The following is a 15516-nucleotide window of genomic DNA, read 5'->3' as shown; positions in this document are numbered from 1 at the left end:
CTATACAAATCAAAGAAAATGATAGACTACAAATATATTTCTCTTGTGGATACATCAAAATGCAACACATAAAATAACCTTTATTTTTATCAATCTCCATCAGCAATTACAAACAAAATTGTGGACTTTGGTGGTACCTAAGATTCTGTTTGCCAGTGACTTTTTAAGGGAAAGAAAAATACATAAATGCTTCACATTAAACTCACAAGTGTATTTCATAGCTCTCAACCCTTTTCTTTTTATTTCCCCCCTCTAAAATCCAACTACCAAACAAATCATAAAGCTCTTGTCCTTTCAATAAAAGGTTGCAGACATTAAGATGCAGCATTCCCCAAAGCAGCATGCAGATTTGAGAACAAAAGAAAGGAACAGGAGTGAGGAAGGAAAAGCACAACATGTTGACAGAAACAAAAATCTTTACATTAGCTCTTATAGTACACAAATAACACAATACAAATTCATAAGATTTTGCTTCAAACAACCAAGTGGGACCTAGACAGAGACACCAACAAAGAAAGGGGCAAGCATGGAGAATCACAATCCATCCATTGTATTTCAGCACCAGAGAACCTTTCTGAAGAATTGCAAGGATATAGAGAGGACCAATGCAGATCTAAAAGTCTGTGTCAAAGCACAAAACCGTGATAATAATATTACATATTTCAAGCTATACCTGAAGAATTGGTAGTCATGGATCTTGCAAAAGTGCTCAAGCTATACCAGTCAATCACAATATCTGAAAAGAGGTAATACTAAAACACACAGCAGTTAAAACAAGCATGGGGTCACTACTGGATAATAATATTGCATATTTCAAGTTACAAATAAAAACAAAAACTTAAGCATATTAGTTCTTATCATTTTTATATAAAATAATTTGCACCATAATATGAAACAAATACACATTGGCAGTGGTAGGTGCTCAATTCTTGCATTTGTGTATGCCAACTTCAACCCATGGCACTTACCTATTGTGCCTTTCAACGATTGTAGTTTTAATAGAGAAGTATTGGCATCAGATGTTCACATGTCAACCAATGAAAGGCCAGTTATATCATGAAAACTGCAACCATTTGCAAAGTTCTCCTGGCTTAGAACTGCTTTATCTGGTTTAGTGCATGTTTAATACTAAAAGGTTATATGATGGACCAATTCTCCCAAAAACTGAAGTTGTTAGGTGAAATTACACGAAAGGCTTTTTCTATATCTCTAACACATCGCCTCACGCTAGAGCCCTTGCGACTTGTATTGTGGAATAAACACATTTTTATCATGTGCTGAAATTTGACTTTTACTTAAAAGAATGAGGTGATGAGAATCAAACTAGACCACTTATTCATAGAAGCCCTCATATCAAGTCATAAACTATCTATCTCAAAAGCTTATGGTGGTGGAAGAAAATCCTTAACTTTTATTATATATCGAACAGGTTATAAGGGTTGAGCTTCACCATTCAAGGAATCATATTTCCTGCCTCCTCTTTCACCGTAGAGCTAATAACAAATTGAAGTTCCCACTGATAGCTATGTTTGATACATTCCATCTTCCCTACTTTGGCCTCATCTGTAGGCATTTTGGCAGAATTTCTCCATTTACCAATCTCGCCCATAGTCAGCATATCATCTATCATAGAAACTGCAGAAGATCAAAGCCATGTCAACTAAAAATATACATCTTCACTGACATGATAGATTTTCCATATCTGTTTGTTCTTGCGAGAGTAATTATCACTGTATTACCTGACAAATCCTACCACCATCACAAGCCTACGTGTATATGGCTAAACCAAGTTTAAGGAACCAGAAAAACTATAGGACCTAACAACTAAAATGGAAAAAACTAATTTTGGTGTGGTACTGCAGACTTTCCATATACCATTCTTGTTCAGGGCATATATGTGAAATGAATTTATCACTGATTTCTCTATACATTCGGTACACTCCTACCTCACTACATTTATGAGAACTTAATCTGCACATACAGCATACAGATGTTAATGAGTGTAGACAAGTTAACATTAACTGCCGGTGATATTAATATAGAAGATACAGGGAAGGAATTTGGAAAAATTATATCATACCAAACTAAACTAGTGCTTCAAACTCCAAAATATGTGTCAGTAACTTGTTATGAACATGCTAAATGCATAAAAATGGGAGATTGAACTATTAAATGGAAGAAAAGGTTGTTTATTAATTAAAAATACGCAAACATAGATGCAATTTGACTTACATAAAGAGCACAAAACAAGGCGACTATCATACTTGCAAGGTATATAGCTGTTGCATAGATACGAACAGGGTCAAGCATCACTGTCACTTGCTTCTTAGGACCTATGAGCAATGCTGTACTGCCAGGAAAAAAAGAATCACGCATGGCATTTAAACGATTGTATACAAAAATGAGCCCTCAACTTTTTTAGCTACGGATTATTTCATCAATTTAATTTAAAATGTTAGTTCATATTGAAAAATGTAACAACAATTTATACAGACAAAAAGACAGAATGAGGGGGGAAATTAATCTTTGTCCATTTCCAATAAAGAGCCAATAAAAATACACCCCACACCAAACTCTTTAATATTTGAAACATGTGACTGAACTGTAGTGAACTAGAGACCCACTAGAACTTATTTCCATTTCCAATATCTTAAATAGAAAAGCACAAGGAAATAAAATAACCAGACAGCAACATAGGGTAATTACACAGCTGAACAGTAGATACCTTCCATGTGAAAGCAAATTGCCAAGAGTGAATGTTATCGCAAACTTTATTGGTTTGAGGAACACAAGCATTGACTGTAAGATGGGACAAAAAGACAGTGCCGTTACATTAGTGCTGATTCATGTCTGTGAATATCAATTTGAGTTTTAAAGCTAATATGCTATGTAAAGGTGAAAAGAGTAACATTTGATTTGAAAGCCAAGTTTTCAGAAAGGCAACTAAGTAAATAATATTTGCCATCGAAGTAACATGACAAAGTTGGGAACTCATTATGAGATTGGTTCATTATCCTTGCATGATAGACATGTATTTTGTATTTCATCTGTTCTACTGTCATTCTGAGTAAAAAATCAAAATCATAGAAGTTTATCATTCATGCTCCATAATTATAAGAGAATCCTGCAGCACCTTTGCTTTGGCACAACAGTATGATTTTTTCCTTGTGACTTTGGTGGTCATGAATTCTAGTCATAGAAAAAGATTCCGCCCTCCTACAGGGGTAAGACAGCGTATATTAGATCATCACCAAAGTCCACAACTAGTAGGAGCGTTGTGCACGTGGTAAGGCTACATCATTAGATCCACCCCAAAGCCACAAATAAATTTGAATAAGATAGCCTAGTGCACAAGGCTTCTACCTTGTGAGGTCGGGGAGGGTTATCCCTGCAAAATAAATTTTGAACGAGGATAAATGAATATTCAAAATAAAATTATATGTCGCATCTACATTTTCTCAAAATCGTGTTGACAAGGAAGAAGTAAAACTGGCATTGTGCCTACCTTAATTGCATAGATATATAGGAATAAAAAACATTAGCGTATTAAATTTTGCATGACATGTAATGTGAGACCAAGCACGCAAAAAACTTCAAAACACAAATTACAACAATTCAAGTAGTCAAAAGCTTGCAGGTGCGCATCACTCATGTATGGCCATATTTATGGAAAATTTCAAGCTTAAGATTGATATTCCACACACTTGAGGTGCAGATCGAAGTGAAAATTGTAGAGAAAGAAAAGGACCTGTATGGTGGACAAAGTGCTGTTGCAGTTGAAATCGTCCATGAAGTTGGCGTTGTTGTCTTCCAATGCCGCAGCTTGTTGCTCTTGGTCTTCAACTTCCATTCCTACCATAATCTTCACTTTCTTGAAGGCTCTGTTCATCTTCTCCGTTGTTTTGTTTTCTCCAGAAAATAAAAATAAAACGAAAGGAAAACAATGGATCTGTAACTGATTATTATAGTATGAAATGAAGAGTAACTGTTAAGTTGTTTCAATTTCCAGACAAATGTTTTGGAATTGGAATTCACACATCATAACGACTCTGCTTCACTCCAAGGACACCTTGGGTGTTCACCAATCAGTTTTTAGGTTAACTTAAACATGGAAATTATTTATAATTCAGCTTTTATATTGATCAATTTCAATCAATTAGGGGAGGGGAGAGAGGGCACAACACGATTTGAACTCGGTCAATCACAATTCATGTCCATAACTAACATTTTTTTCTTTTGTATTTTATATGGACTCAAATTCCTAACATGAAACTGGTAATTGTTGAGTACAAGTTTTCTTACCACTTAAATCAACCCTCATGGGAAAAAAATGAAAAGTCCTCTTTATTATTTTGCATTCCTTGAACTAACCACCACATGTATCCTTCTTTGGAGATAATTTTATTTAAACAAGAAACATTACAATAGGGTAAATATGCAAAAAATGTCATGTTAAAAAACATGCATACTATGGTAAATACATACATACATTTTATTTAGTAGGTCTAGTTAAAATTTATATAAAATTACTTTTAGAATGTTTTTGTTCATCCTTTTCATCTTTGTATCACTTCACCATTTGAGAGAAGGGGAAACAATTAAGAGTCCTGCCATTTAAAAGTAATGAAGCATGCAAATTTTGAACGAAAAAAAAAATCAACATCGGACATTGTTTTAACGTGTAAAAAATATTTTTACACTACACATATCACAATAAGTATCATAACCAGATTATGGTCATAATTTCGAACTGAGTAGCACTTTGGGTATACCAAAATTTAGATTTCATCACTTTCAATTTCCAAAAGAAAATATGGCATAGAAGGTTGTGAAGAACAACAAATCTAGACCAAAGTTTTACTATGCATATACACCAAATCTAGCTCAGATATTACATTGATGTATCTAAGTTGTGCAGCTGCAACCATAGACTTCACCATAAATAACAATTACAATTCTGTTGGATTAAGCATACCCATCAAGAATGATACACACTGCTTGTCAATCTTGAATTCAATGTTAGAAGTGTCCTCGGCCAAGCAGGGGAGAGAATAAAACATATTATACACCATGATAGAATTAGAGTCAAACACGTTGAATGAGGTGCTATCTAGTCTTGGTCCATAATTAGCATATATTAAGAGGGGCCAATTAAATTATTTCACCACTTCCAAACCAACATATTAAAGGAAGCATAGCAAGTCAGAGATATTTATTAAGATATAATAATATCTAACAAGGTCGTAGAGATACATACAAAAGAAATACTCACAAGGAAGTAATTACTACTCAACAGTTGCATCACAATCTCCTAGTTCCAGTCTTCTTTTGAAAAGTCATAAATTTCAACACAGCCATCCTCAAACATGATCTGCAAAAGCAAATGCGTACTCATGTTTGATTACAGTATTCTTCTAAATTATGAAAGTCCACCCAAAGAATCTCTTACCGAGTGCTTTTGGGAATATTTATCAAACCGTATAATAATCCCGAACCTGCAGCATTATATGAAAAAATACCTTAAAGTTGAACTCTAGAAATAATGAGGTATATGAAATGGGCTTGCTGAGTAAAGATAAGTACATATAAATAAATAATTAAACTTCATAAAGGTAGTATCACAATTCAAAAGTAGACAATTCTAACATACCTCACATTTTCAAGGTGTTTTATCCTAATAACTTCACCAATGCAATTGCGTAAGCACTTTGGTTGATCAACAACATCAGAACCTCCTGAAATGCCAAGCACAATGGAAAAAATGAATATTTTATAATAAAGGAAGACTCAATGCATGAGGCTCTCGCTTAGCGAGGTCTGGGGAGAGTGGATATATGCAGCCTTACCCGTTGCGTCGAGACTCCCCCTCTAATGTTTTATAATATAGAAGATAAAACTAAACGAGGAAAAGATAGCACATTTTAGGCATATTTTCTTTCAGAAGAAAAATCTAGTAGTATATAGCTAGCAAAATAAGAGACGAGCTTACCAATTTGCAAACCTCCGCTCCGATAAACCTTTCCAAAAAAACAAATAAACGAAATTAGACAATAAGGTGGATATTTATAATTTAATATACATGTAATACATGAAAATGAATAAACACGACTGAGCTAATTACTTAAGGAATGATATTTTGGACGGAGGATAAGATGCAATGAAAATGGGAAAGAAGATGAGAAGATAGAATGTGTAGTAACTCCTTTAGATCCATCGGAGAGATATGGTCATCGCACCAAAAGGATTATGTATTCTCCCTATTATTTTATTTTACCTCTTATATATTTAAAAACATAAAATGTCCTAATATCGAAAAGCCAAAATCCAAAAATTATCATGCTTTATGCTCAAAGCCCTAGAGTAAAGCTATTCCTTTATCTACTCCAAATTGCTTCAAGAGACAAGATTAGCCATCACAGCCAGACGATAAAGAAATCCAACATTGAAAATAAATAGATAAGTTGAAGACTATATAATGGAAAAGACACATAGACATGATATCTTACTATTTTAGGTCATGATATGGTGTCGTGCCTACTTATTTGGTTATTTGCTTATCCAATTAGATGCAAATCTCTTTAGTGATTGGGCTCTCCAAACCTGACACAAATTTTGGGAGTTGGTCTAAGCAAGAGAATCAAAATCTCTATGTGTTCGAGGAGTTAAGAGCTTGATCGTTGCAAGATCCATTCTTCCTAATTAGGTAGAATTGCATCACAAGGGAAATTTCAGCCTACACATTGTCCACGCTTCAAATGGTCAATGTGTAGGCCAATGAAGTTGACATAAGGATTTGTTTGGGATATAAAATCATTTATGGTTCCTTCTCTTAATAGCTTAAGCTTTTAAGAGAATTGGACTTTGATACTGTTGATCAAATTTAAGCTCAAATGTCATGGTAACTATTGAACGGAATAATGTTTTTACAGGCACAGTTTTCTAAATGGGGAAGGGGATATGATTTGAACTTGTGAATGGAATATATTTCTATATGGGTAGTTAACCAGCCCTTCCACATGACAGAACAGCGGATGGCCATCGCACCTAGTTGCATCAAGATTACAGCAATATCATGGATTTAGCCAACTCGCTTAAACCTGGACTCGTTATTTTAAGTAGCATTTTTGAGGTCAGCTGCTATCCAAGATTGGCTACTTAGATTTCTAGTGATTGACTTACTCAAATTGAAAATGGGAGATGATGGTTATTGAGATTTGTTCTGTTTAAAAGTGTAAACATTTTACCAATCAAATACTTGAAGATATAACCGGGTTTAATACCATATTAGAACAACCCAGAAGAAAAACATGGAAAGTTACTAAAAGGGGAATTATTGGTAAAAATATTTCCAATTTAGGAATAATAACCACTGAAGTACCTAAAAAAGTCAATAAGTGGCTACTCATTAAACACTATTGAAATCTTTTAACCATTTAAATTCTATTTGTTCCAAAATTAGAAAATAAAATAAAATGATGAATGTTCAACTCACTGTCAGCTACATTAAGTTTATGGAAGCCTGATTTCAATTATGGACCACACCACATAATGTGGTCGTAAAATCTTGGTTGCAGCAGTGATCGCAATTGCAACAGCCCTTAATGCTACCACAGTTCTGACGCAACCGCAATTGCAAATTAAAATCTTCCTACTCTTCAATTCATTTGAATTATATGGGCTCTAAAAATACAATGCCTTAAAATGATGTTTTAATCCTTTTTAACCCCATCCTCTCTTTGCTAAAGCCTAACAAACACAGGAGTATAATGAAAAGGTCATTCCATTCTTCCCCAAGTTCAGATACTAGTTTATAACAAGTTCCACATGTCAATATGTAAGGGAACCATAGTGAAGCAAGTAAATGAAACACAAGAAACATAACGTGTATTTAATTTTGTACAGTATTCCTTTGAACACTACAAAGTATGAGCCTCGGCGCAACTGTAAGGTTGGTTGCCTTGATCAGGAGATCATGAATTCAAGTTTTGGAAACAACATTGCTGCTTATGAGGCCAAGGTTGCGTGCAGCTACCACTCCTCATACCCCACTAGGTGGGGAGCCTCGTGCAGCGGGGTACCCTTATTCCATTGAACACTACGGAGTAGTATTTTTCATATAGTATACCTAATTTAGTTGGCAACTATTAGAGAATAGTCATTAATGTATATTAGTCTTGTATTTTCTGTTTTAGAATGATGGTGTTGGTAAGCTAATTGTTTTAGCTTCACCACCTATAAATACCCTTCTTCCCTCTCTTTTTTTGTAATGAACATTTTCATTTCAATAAAACACATTTACATATTCAATTTTTCTCTCTCTTTGTGCCCTAATTCAATTCCTCTTCTTCACTTTCTATGTTCCTTTATATGGTATCATTGACGCCGATGGATCCTTCTACCGTTCTTGGAGTCTCACCGCCTTCTTCACCACCATCGTCTTCTCTACTGCAATTGGTTGCATCACCTCTCGTTCTTCCTTCTCCCTCGATGAAGCTGACTTAATAGAATTTCTTAGTGTGGTGTCACTTCATGGTTGCGATGCTAACGTCGAATCGTGCTAATCGATTCGTGCATGGCACCGATATTCCTCGCCGCTTTCTCTCCGACAATTATCGCTTGATTAATCGTGTTAACTCTGCTTACTTGCGCCATGAGGAGCAAGATCAGGCGATTTTTTCGTGGATTCTCAATTCTCTGTCAGAATCTTCAACCTCGAGTCGTGGGTTGTACTCACTCGTGGCAACTATGGGAGGAGTTACACAACTTTTGCAGTTCTCAGACAGAGGCTACGAGTCGTCAACTTCGCTCTGAGCTTCATTCTATTACACAAGGTTTTTCCTCCATTGTCGCTTATTTTCTCAAAATTAAAAATCTTGTTGATGCTCTAGTCTTAATGGTCTTAATGAGGAGTTCCAACCTGTCATTACTTCTATTGAGAGTCAAGTCGATTTGCCTACACTTCATAATCTGGAATCTTTTTTACTCACATTTGAGTCTCGGATGGAGAAGACCAAGTCCAAGGCAGTCTCAGATGCAATGTCAGCTAATATTGTCGCTGTGCCGTCTTCCTCACCATCGCCTGGACCTGTCTCGTCAAAACAGTATCCTGATTCCTCTTTCTCTCTGTTGCCGCTGATAAACTTTCCGTCAAAACCAGATTCTGGTTATTCGTTGCATTATGGTAAACAGTGAAGTTACGTGTATCGTATCCAACAATATTAGAAATACAATTATTGAAGTTTACTGAATTACTATGTTACTATTACTATATAAAGAACTAGCATGAGGTTCCCCCCACTGTTGTGGGGTCTGGGAAAGGCTAATTTACACAAAGGTACCCCAAAGAGCGAAGAGGTTTTCGCAACAAAAATGTGTGACCATTAGGTCACCAATCAGCCTCTTTAAAATCAGGGCTAGCACCAGAAATATGTTCATAGATTTTATACATTATAAATATTTTTATATTTGATATTAAAATGATTTGAAAAGATTTTCCTTCATGGAGGTGCAGCCAGCCCCTCCTCACACAGAATGCTTATGCAGCTCTAGCAGATTTACATGATTCATGACTTTTATCGATTTAAAACATATTTTAGTCTGTCTTAAGAATTTAGAAGCCTTCCACAAATGTTTCAGACAATTTGTTAATGTAATTATATTCCACGCACCTTGCATTTTTTTTTAAAAAACCACTATAGTCGCGGTTCTTCTTCAGTGAACATATTCAACTTTGAATGTAACTAAAGCACCAAATTGGAACACAGTGCCTAATGAGACCCATTACCAATTCTTCCTACTTTACTGAATGAAGTAGCTGTTACCACCACAAATTTTAAGAATAGCATTTCACTTTTCCATCTTTGGCAAAAAATTGTTAAGCTTGTTCGCCGTAATAATATTATTATTTCTTTTGCCATAAGTATTTTACAAATTGAAGCAAATACAAGCTAAGCTAGCTACCTCTGATTTATTACAATTTATGAGTCACTACAGTAATCTAAACTGATATTTACACTAGACAATAGCCTAAATTATAATTAAGTTAAAAAAATACAAAATCATAGCAATTGGATATGAAAATATATTTTTCAGCATAAAACCTACACCAATAATGAAGGCATAGTAACACATGCCTTATCAAATACCAACAGGAAAAATGATGAAAACAATATAATAGTAGAACATACAAAGTATCTGTGTTTCTTATATAGCAAATCAAATGAAGAACAACAAAGTATATGAACCAGTTCAAAGCATTAGGTCATAGTAAAGGTTTGCAAATAATAGAAAGACGATAAAATTCAGTTTGGTTCAGGAGTTTATATACTAATCAGTCATAAAGACATATAACTATTCTGAAGAGAATAGCTATTTTTTAAGAGAAGATGAAGCCACCTGAGATGCAACTAATCATAATGGAGCATCTGAAGACATTTTAGGCTTGCCAGGTTTGACGCCCAGCTTGCGCCCACATCCAACAGCACCACAGTGGCAATCTTGATCTGCACCAAACGGAACAAACCTGCAATATAGTTACAGTACACCACCACCACCATAGAGTTATATAACATCATTCTGGGGATACCAAAACTTCGTAGAGTAAGAGCACAGAAGAGAGATCGTGCAACTAAGCATAATCAAAGAAATGGGCTAGTGTTCATACCGATAATCATAAGTCAAAGGCTCGCCCTTTTGTATGTCATGAGTTGCAAATATGCCAAGTCTTGTTTCACCATCAGTTATCCTAAAGATAAAAAGAAGAAAAGGCACATGTTAGATGAAGTACCTAAGTAATCTATTCAAATGATGGATAAAATGTGCCTAATATTACTATAAAACTACATGAACAAAAAACAATCAGCACTCAACCATTTCTGCATCTCAGTATTGGGGCAGCAACTATGATTGATATATCTTGATTTATTTCCCTTATTTGTTGCATCAATCACCATATTTCGATTGATTTCGCACAAGTAAAAGTTTGTTTCCTCGCGATGTTTCATGTCCCAAAGCCTTTCTTCGCATGCTCTATCGTCAATTACTGGTACAAAGGTAAAATCCATAAGCATGTTTTGAAAGAATAAATTAATATATATGTAGGATTGATTATCACCTTCTCCAACATATTCGATAACAAAATCCCCTAGCTTGATATCTTCATCAGCCACAATTCCATAACCACATTTTTCAGTCTAGAAACAATAAGTTAAAACTCAATGTGTTAAGTGTGTATATAATATGACACAAAAGCAAGTAAATATATGAATTCAAATAACCTATCTACAAAATGAGCAGAGATATGGACTAGTGAGGTGGATGAAGTGGAGATAAAAAGGGAGGGAAATGAGGAAAGTGAATTAAGAAAGGAATATGATTGCCATTTCTTATACTTTTCATGTACCTCTCTATAACCATATAGTTTTATTAGTTTATTTTTAAAAAAAATAGTGTCTTTAAAATAAATAAAAAGAATACAATAAGGACTTCTAAGAAATGTTCAGCACAAACGTACCAGCAAAAACAAGAAAATATTAAGCTAAATGAAATTCACAAGCCTCTAAAGAAGCCTGATTTTTTAAGGAATGGAAAATACAGGAATAACACAAAATGCTGCAAGAAATTTATAATATATGTGTGTGTGTGTTATACTATAGTATAATATAAATAGTAATAAAAACAAATCCTGAGCCGAAGAGCTTATACCTGAACCAATTTCGTCTTTTTTACAGGGCGATGCTGAAATGGTTTGTTCATACAAGAGTTCCCACATTTACAGCTTGAAGAACAACTAGACAGAATCACCCTACAGGGACAAGTCACATAATGAACAAATTAACATGAATGCAGATTTATGCTGACATGCTTGCATCCGTAATTTACGATAAAAAATAGAGACTGTGCTAGAGAAACCAAAGTCTACACTACGTGCACCAGCAGAGTCTAAAAACTATGAATTTTAATTTTGAAAACTTTTTACCAGGGCTAACCACCACTTTGGCTGTCCACTAGCATGACAGCCCAAGGGAATAACCCTTCAGCCAGGGTGCAAAGATTGCATGGTATCTTATCTTATAAAATGGAACTGAATATTCTAAAATCTAAACTGGCCCTTTTCTCTGGTTTTATGGAGTTTGAGGAATATGAAATATTCGCAGGATTCGGGTTAAAAACGAGAATAATAATTATAGCAGTACAGATCAAAACGATGATGACATTATAAGAACATCAAAACTGCCATATACTTTAGCAATCCCAACATAATACACCACATTATAGCTATTAGAGAATAGTACAAGGTGTAATAAGGTAGAAAGTTAGTTAGTTAGAGAATAGATAGCTTGCTGTCCAAGCTATCTCATGAATTCTCACTACAAATATCTCTACCCCTTTAACTTGTAACTAACTTTCCTCAATAAGATTTCAGAGAGTTGATTTCTCTCTTTCACATATACTATGTTTCTCTCTCTCTCTGTGTTTCTCTTCGTCTTCCTTTCTTTTCTTTTCTTTTCTTCTCTCTTACAACAGCCTATTGAAACAAACGTTCATAGTTCAGACACAAAAGAATAGGCAGAGTTAATATTATTTATGGTTCGCTGCTGAAGATAAAATTTATAATGGGCAATGCTAGATTCAGTCACGCAGGGACATTATTTACAATAGAATAGGCAGGTACAAGAAATGAGCATAAGACATAAAAAACATGTGTACGTGGAATACTTACCCACAGTGGCAGTCTATACCACATACACTAGAAGATTCTGGTGAAGGAGTGCAGGAACAGAATATTCCATTGTCTTCAAACCGTCTCTTTGAGAGATATATATCTTAAATTTTTAAGAAACAACAAAAGAAAATTGTCTAAAGATCAAATACTTCAGAACAAATAAGGAAATTACAACGTGTTAACAACTGACAATTGCATATTAGCTGGGTCAATATGCACAAAGATATTCATAAAGCAAAGGCTGCATGAGAGATATACTGTTATCATAAATAGTTCAGAACAACATTTATAAAGAAGGATACTGCGCTTTATATAGGTATATTGCATTGGCTTCGACTTAGTAAACCACTTTGGCAATTCAAAGTCAACAGGTTCCCCAAGTTGCTTCACCAACTTGCCAAATGCAGATCCGATACGAGTCTGCTCAGAATTCTGTTAAACAGAAAAGCATGGAATTCACTCAACAGCCCAGAAGCAATTTAAAAAGATAAATGCACGTTGAGTATGGCTTCATTGAAATTGTCATAAGTACGATAAAAGACTGCTACCACAACATAACATAATTTCAAAAAAGAATTTATAGAAAACCAAATTAAACACAAATACATTGTTTAATAAAAGGGCATCAAAACTTGGAAAGATCGATTAAAGAGATATAAACAGCAAGAGGAAAGCAAAAGTAGTAGGAATTGCTTTATAACTTCAGTTATAAACAATTTGCACAAGAGAATTATGCTACAATTCTTGGGAAAGTGTAACAATTCACATGTGTATGCTATAATTCTTAGTTCTGAAAAAAGACAGAAAGGGTTAAAAGCATAAGAAAAAGTCATCCTCTTTCACCGATAGTAGAACTTAGAGAGAAATATATATACATGCAACAAGTAATAAATAAATTATTGTAAACTAACTTTTAAGCACTTTGCCAAGTGTATAGCACAGTATAAATAAACTCACTGGCAGAGATCCCAATCCAGATATAATTACAAAACAAGATTTTAAAGAACTCGAGAAGAAGATTAAGTAAAGGTATTACAACACCAAACCACCTCTTTCATTGCTGGCAGGTAATCTGATACTGGTTATTCCTATGTGAGCAGCTTGAATCTCAGTTTCTCAATACAAGTTCAAACCACAAATTGGATACTGAAAATCAATAGCACAAAATTCAATACAAGAGTTACTTATTCCTTCAAAAGCATAATTGTCGTACAACATACAAAACAATTTGTCAGCTATGTAAAGTAAACCTACAACATGAAGAACAATTTGTCAGCTTTCAAAGTTATTTGTTGAGGTGCCAAAATCAATAAATCAAAATTAGCATCCTCGGTCAGACATGCGCATAAATAGATTAATCTTACACATGTTTGTGCAAAAACAGACATAAATCAGAGAGACTGAGAAGTATAAAGATGGTTTATTACTTGTTCCTTTTAGATTGTCAAAAAATGTCAGGATAAAGAAGTTGAAGAGGAAAATTAACCCAAAATGCAAATTTCAATGAACAATAAATGCAAATGAAATTTAGGAGACATATATATAGAACTAATCTATCAAAACCTACAAAACATGTAAAGCAGATGCCTAATGATCCTATAATGTCCTAGTCCCATTTTCTTTTTAATTGAGAGAAATTATGTTCACATCATCTATAATTATCAATAAACATTTCTTGGTCTCACAATAAATAATTAGGATTCATGATGACAGTAAATAATAAAACTACTTTAACTGCCAACTTGTGAAATGCTTATAACCACTCTTTTCTGTAAATCAATTTTACAATTTGGAAAGAAGAAACAACTGTCTATATAGTACCAAAGGATAAATTTACAGAAATTTAAATCAAGAGAATTTAAAAATGAAAAAGGATCATTTCCACAATTTCCCGAATATCATCATTTTAAATTCCAAAAGATAATTATTCTATTGTAATGAATATCTTTATCTTTAGAATATAAAATATACACCACTTTTCCAACAAAATATAAAATAAAACCAACATGGAAGAAAAGAAAATTAAAGGGAAAGTAGGAAACACAAATCTGAAAATTAAAAATCACGGGGGAAATGTGAGCAATTTTTTTATATAAATTCTACAGCATGATAACAACAATAAATTCAAAGATTGAATAAATCTTCCATTTCCTCTTGATTTTTTTCCACAGAACACAAAACAACAGTGTGAGAAAAAAAAACCAGTAAAAGAACTATAGTTCCTTAAAAAAAAGACACAGAATTAGTACAAAAAAATAAAAGATAAAGATACAATTTTGAGTAAAACCCATGAAAGATTATGGTGAATGCAAGTGGAAAGAGTGAAGAAAGTTGATAATCAGAAAAGGGTTGGAATGGAATAAGCTAGAATATAGAAAGGGAGTGTTGAAACAGAACAAGAACATAGAGAGGGGTAAAATGGGAATGTGGTAGTAAATACAAAAATGGGAGAGAGAACCTGGAGGAGCAAAAAAAACTAAGCAACGTTGTTGTGTTGAGAATGGAAATGAAAAAAGGATGAAGATGAATAGTTTGGACTTGGTATATGGTAATAGACTAATAGTCAATTTCAGCAAAAATAAAAATAGTAAAAAATAAGTATTTTTCTTAACAAAGATATTGAGTTTAATTATTTTTTCCTCTCATCTTTGGTGATTATCATTTGATTTTAGTTTATGGGTTTTTTTTTTGTTTTTTTTAAACTGGCCTTTTTAACTTGAAAGGTACTTGAATTATGAGTATTTTGAATGGATTTTTATGTAAAAAGTCATATGATACAAACATAAAAAAAT

The 15516-nt window shown here is 33.9% G+C and overlaps 1 protein-coding gene and 1 long non-coding RNA gene across 3 annotated transcripts; both read right to left on the bottom strand.

Annotated features, from left to right (window-relative positions):
* LOC109352092 lies at positions 1852 to 4924 on the bottom strand. Its single transcript, XR_002108325.1, has 4 exons — positions 3749 to 4924; positions 2726 to 3388; positions 2265 to 2350; positions 1852 to 2165 (listed from the first exon to the last, which is right to left on the bottom strand). It is a non-coding gene; the product is annotated as an uncharacterized LOC109352092 (long non-coding RNA).
* LOC109352091 (histone-lysine N-methyltransferase ASHH3-like) lies at positions 9921 to 15257 on the bottom strand. Of its 2 annotated transcripts, XM_019593902.1 has the most exons (8): positions 15183 to 15257; positions 13774 to 13870; positions 13027 to 13156; positions 12722 to 12824; positions 11704 to 11803; positions 10843 to 11192; positions 10664 to 10744; positions 9921 to 10522 (listed from the first exon to the last, which is right to left on the bottom strand). In XM_019593902.1, the coding sequence occupies exons 2-8, from the start codon at positions 13780 to 13782 to the stop codon at positions 10411 to 10413; spliced, it is 885 nt and encodes a 294-aa protein (XP_019449447.1). In that variant the 5' UTR covers positions 13783 to 13870; positions 15183 to 15257; the 3' UTR covers positions 9921 to 10410. The 2 variants fall into 2 exon arrangements, 1 of the variants encoding a protein (XP_019449447.1); XR_002108324.1 differs by lacking the exons at positions 11704 to 11803; positions 12722 to 12824; positions 13027 to 13156; positions 13774 to 13870; positions 15183 to 15257 and having other exon boundaries at positions 10509 to 10522; positions 10870 to 11041; positions 11114 to 11598.

This window comes from Lupinus angustifolius, chromosome LG07, assembly GCF_001865875.1.
Source record: "Lupinus angustifolius cultivar Tanjil chromosome LG07, LupAngTanjil_v1.0, whole genome shotgun sequence".
NCBI lineage: Eukaryota > Viridiplantae > Streptophyta > Magnoliopsida > Fabales > Fabaceae > Lupinus > Lupinus angustifolius.
This window is presented reverse-complemented; position numbering and strand designations above follow the sequence as displayed.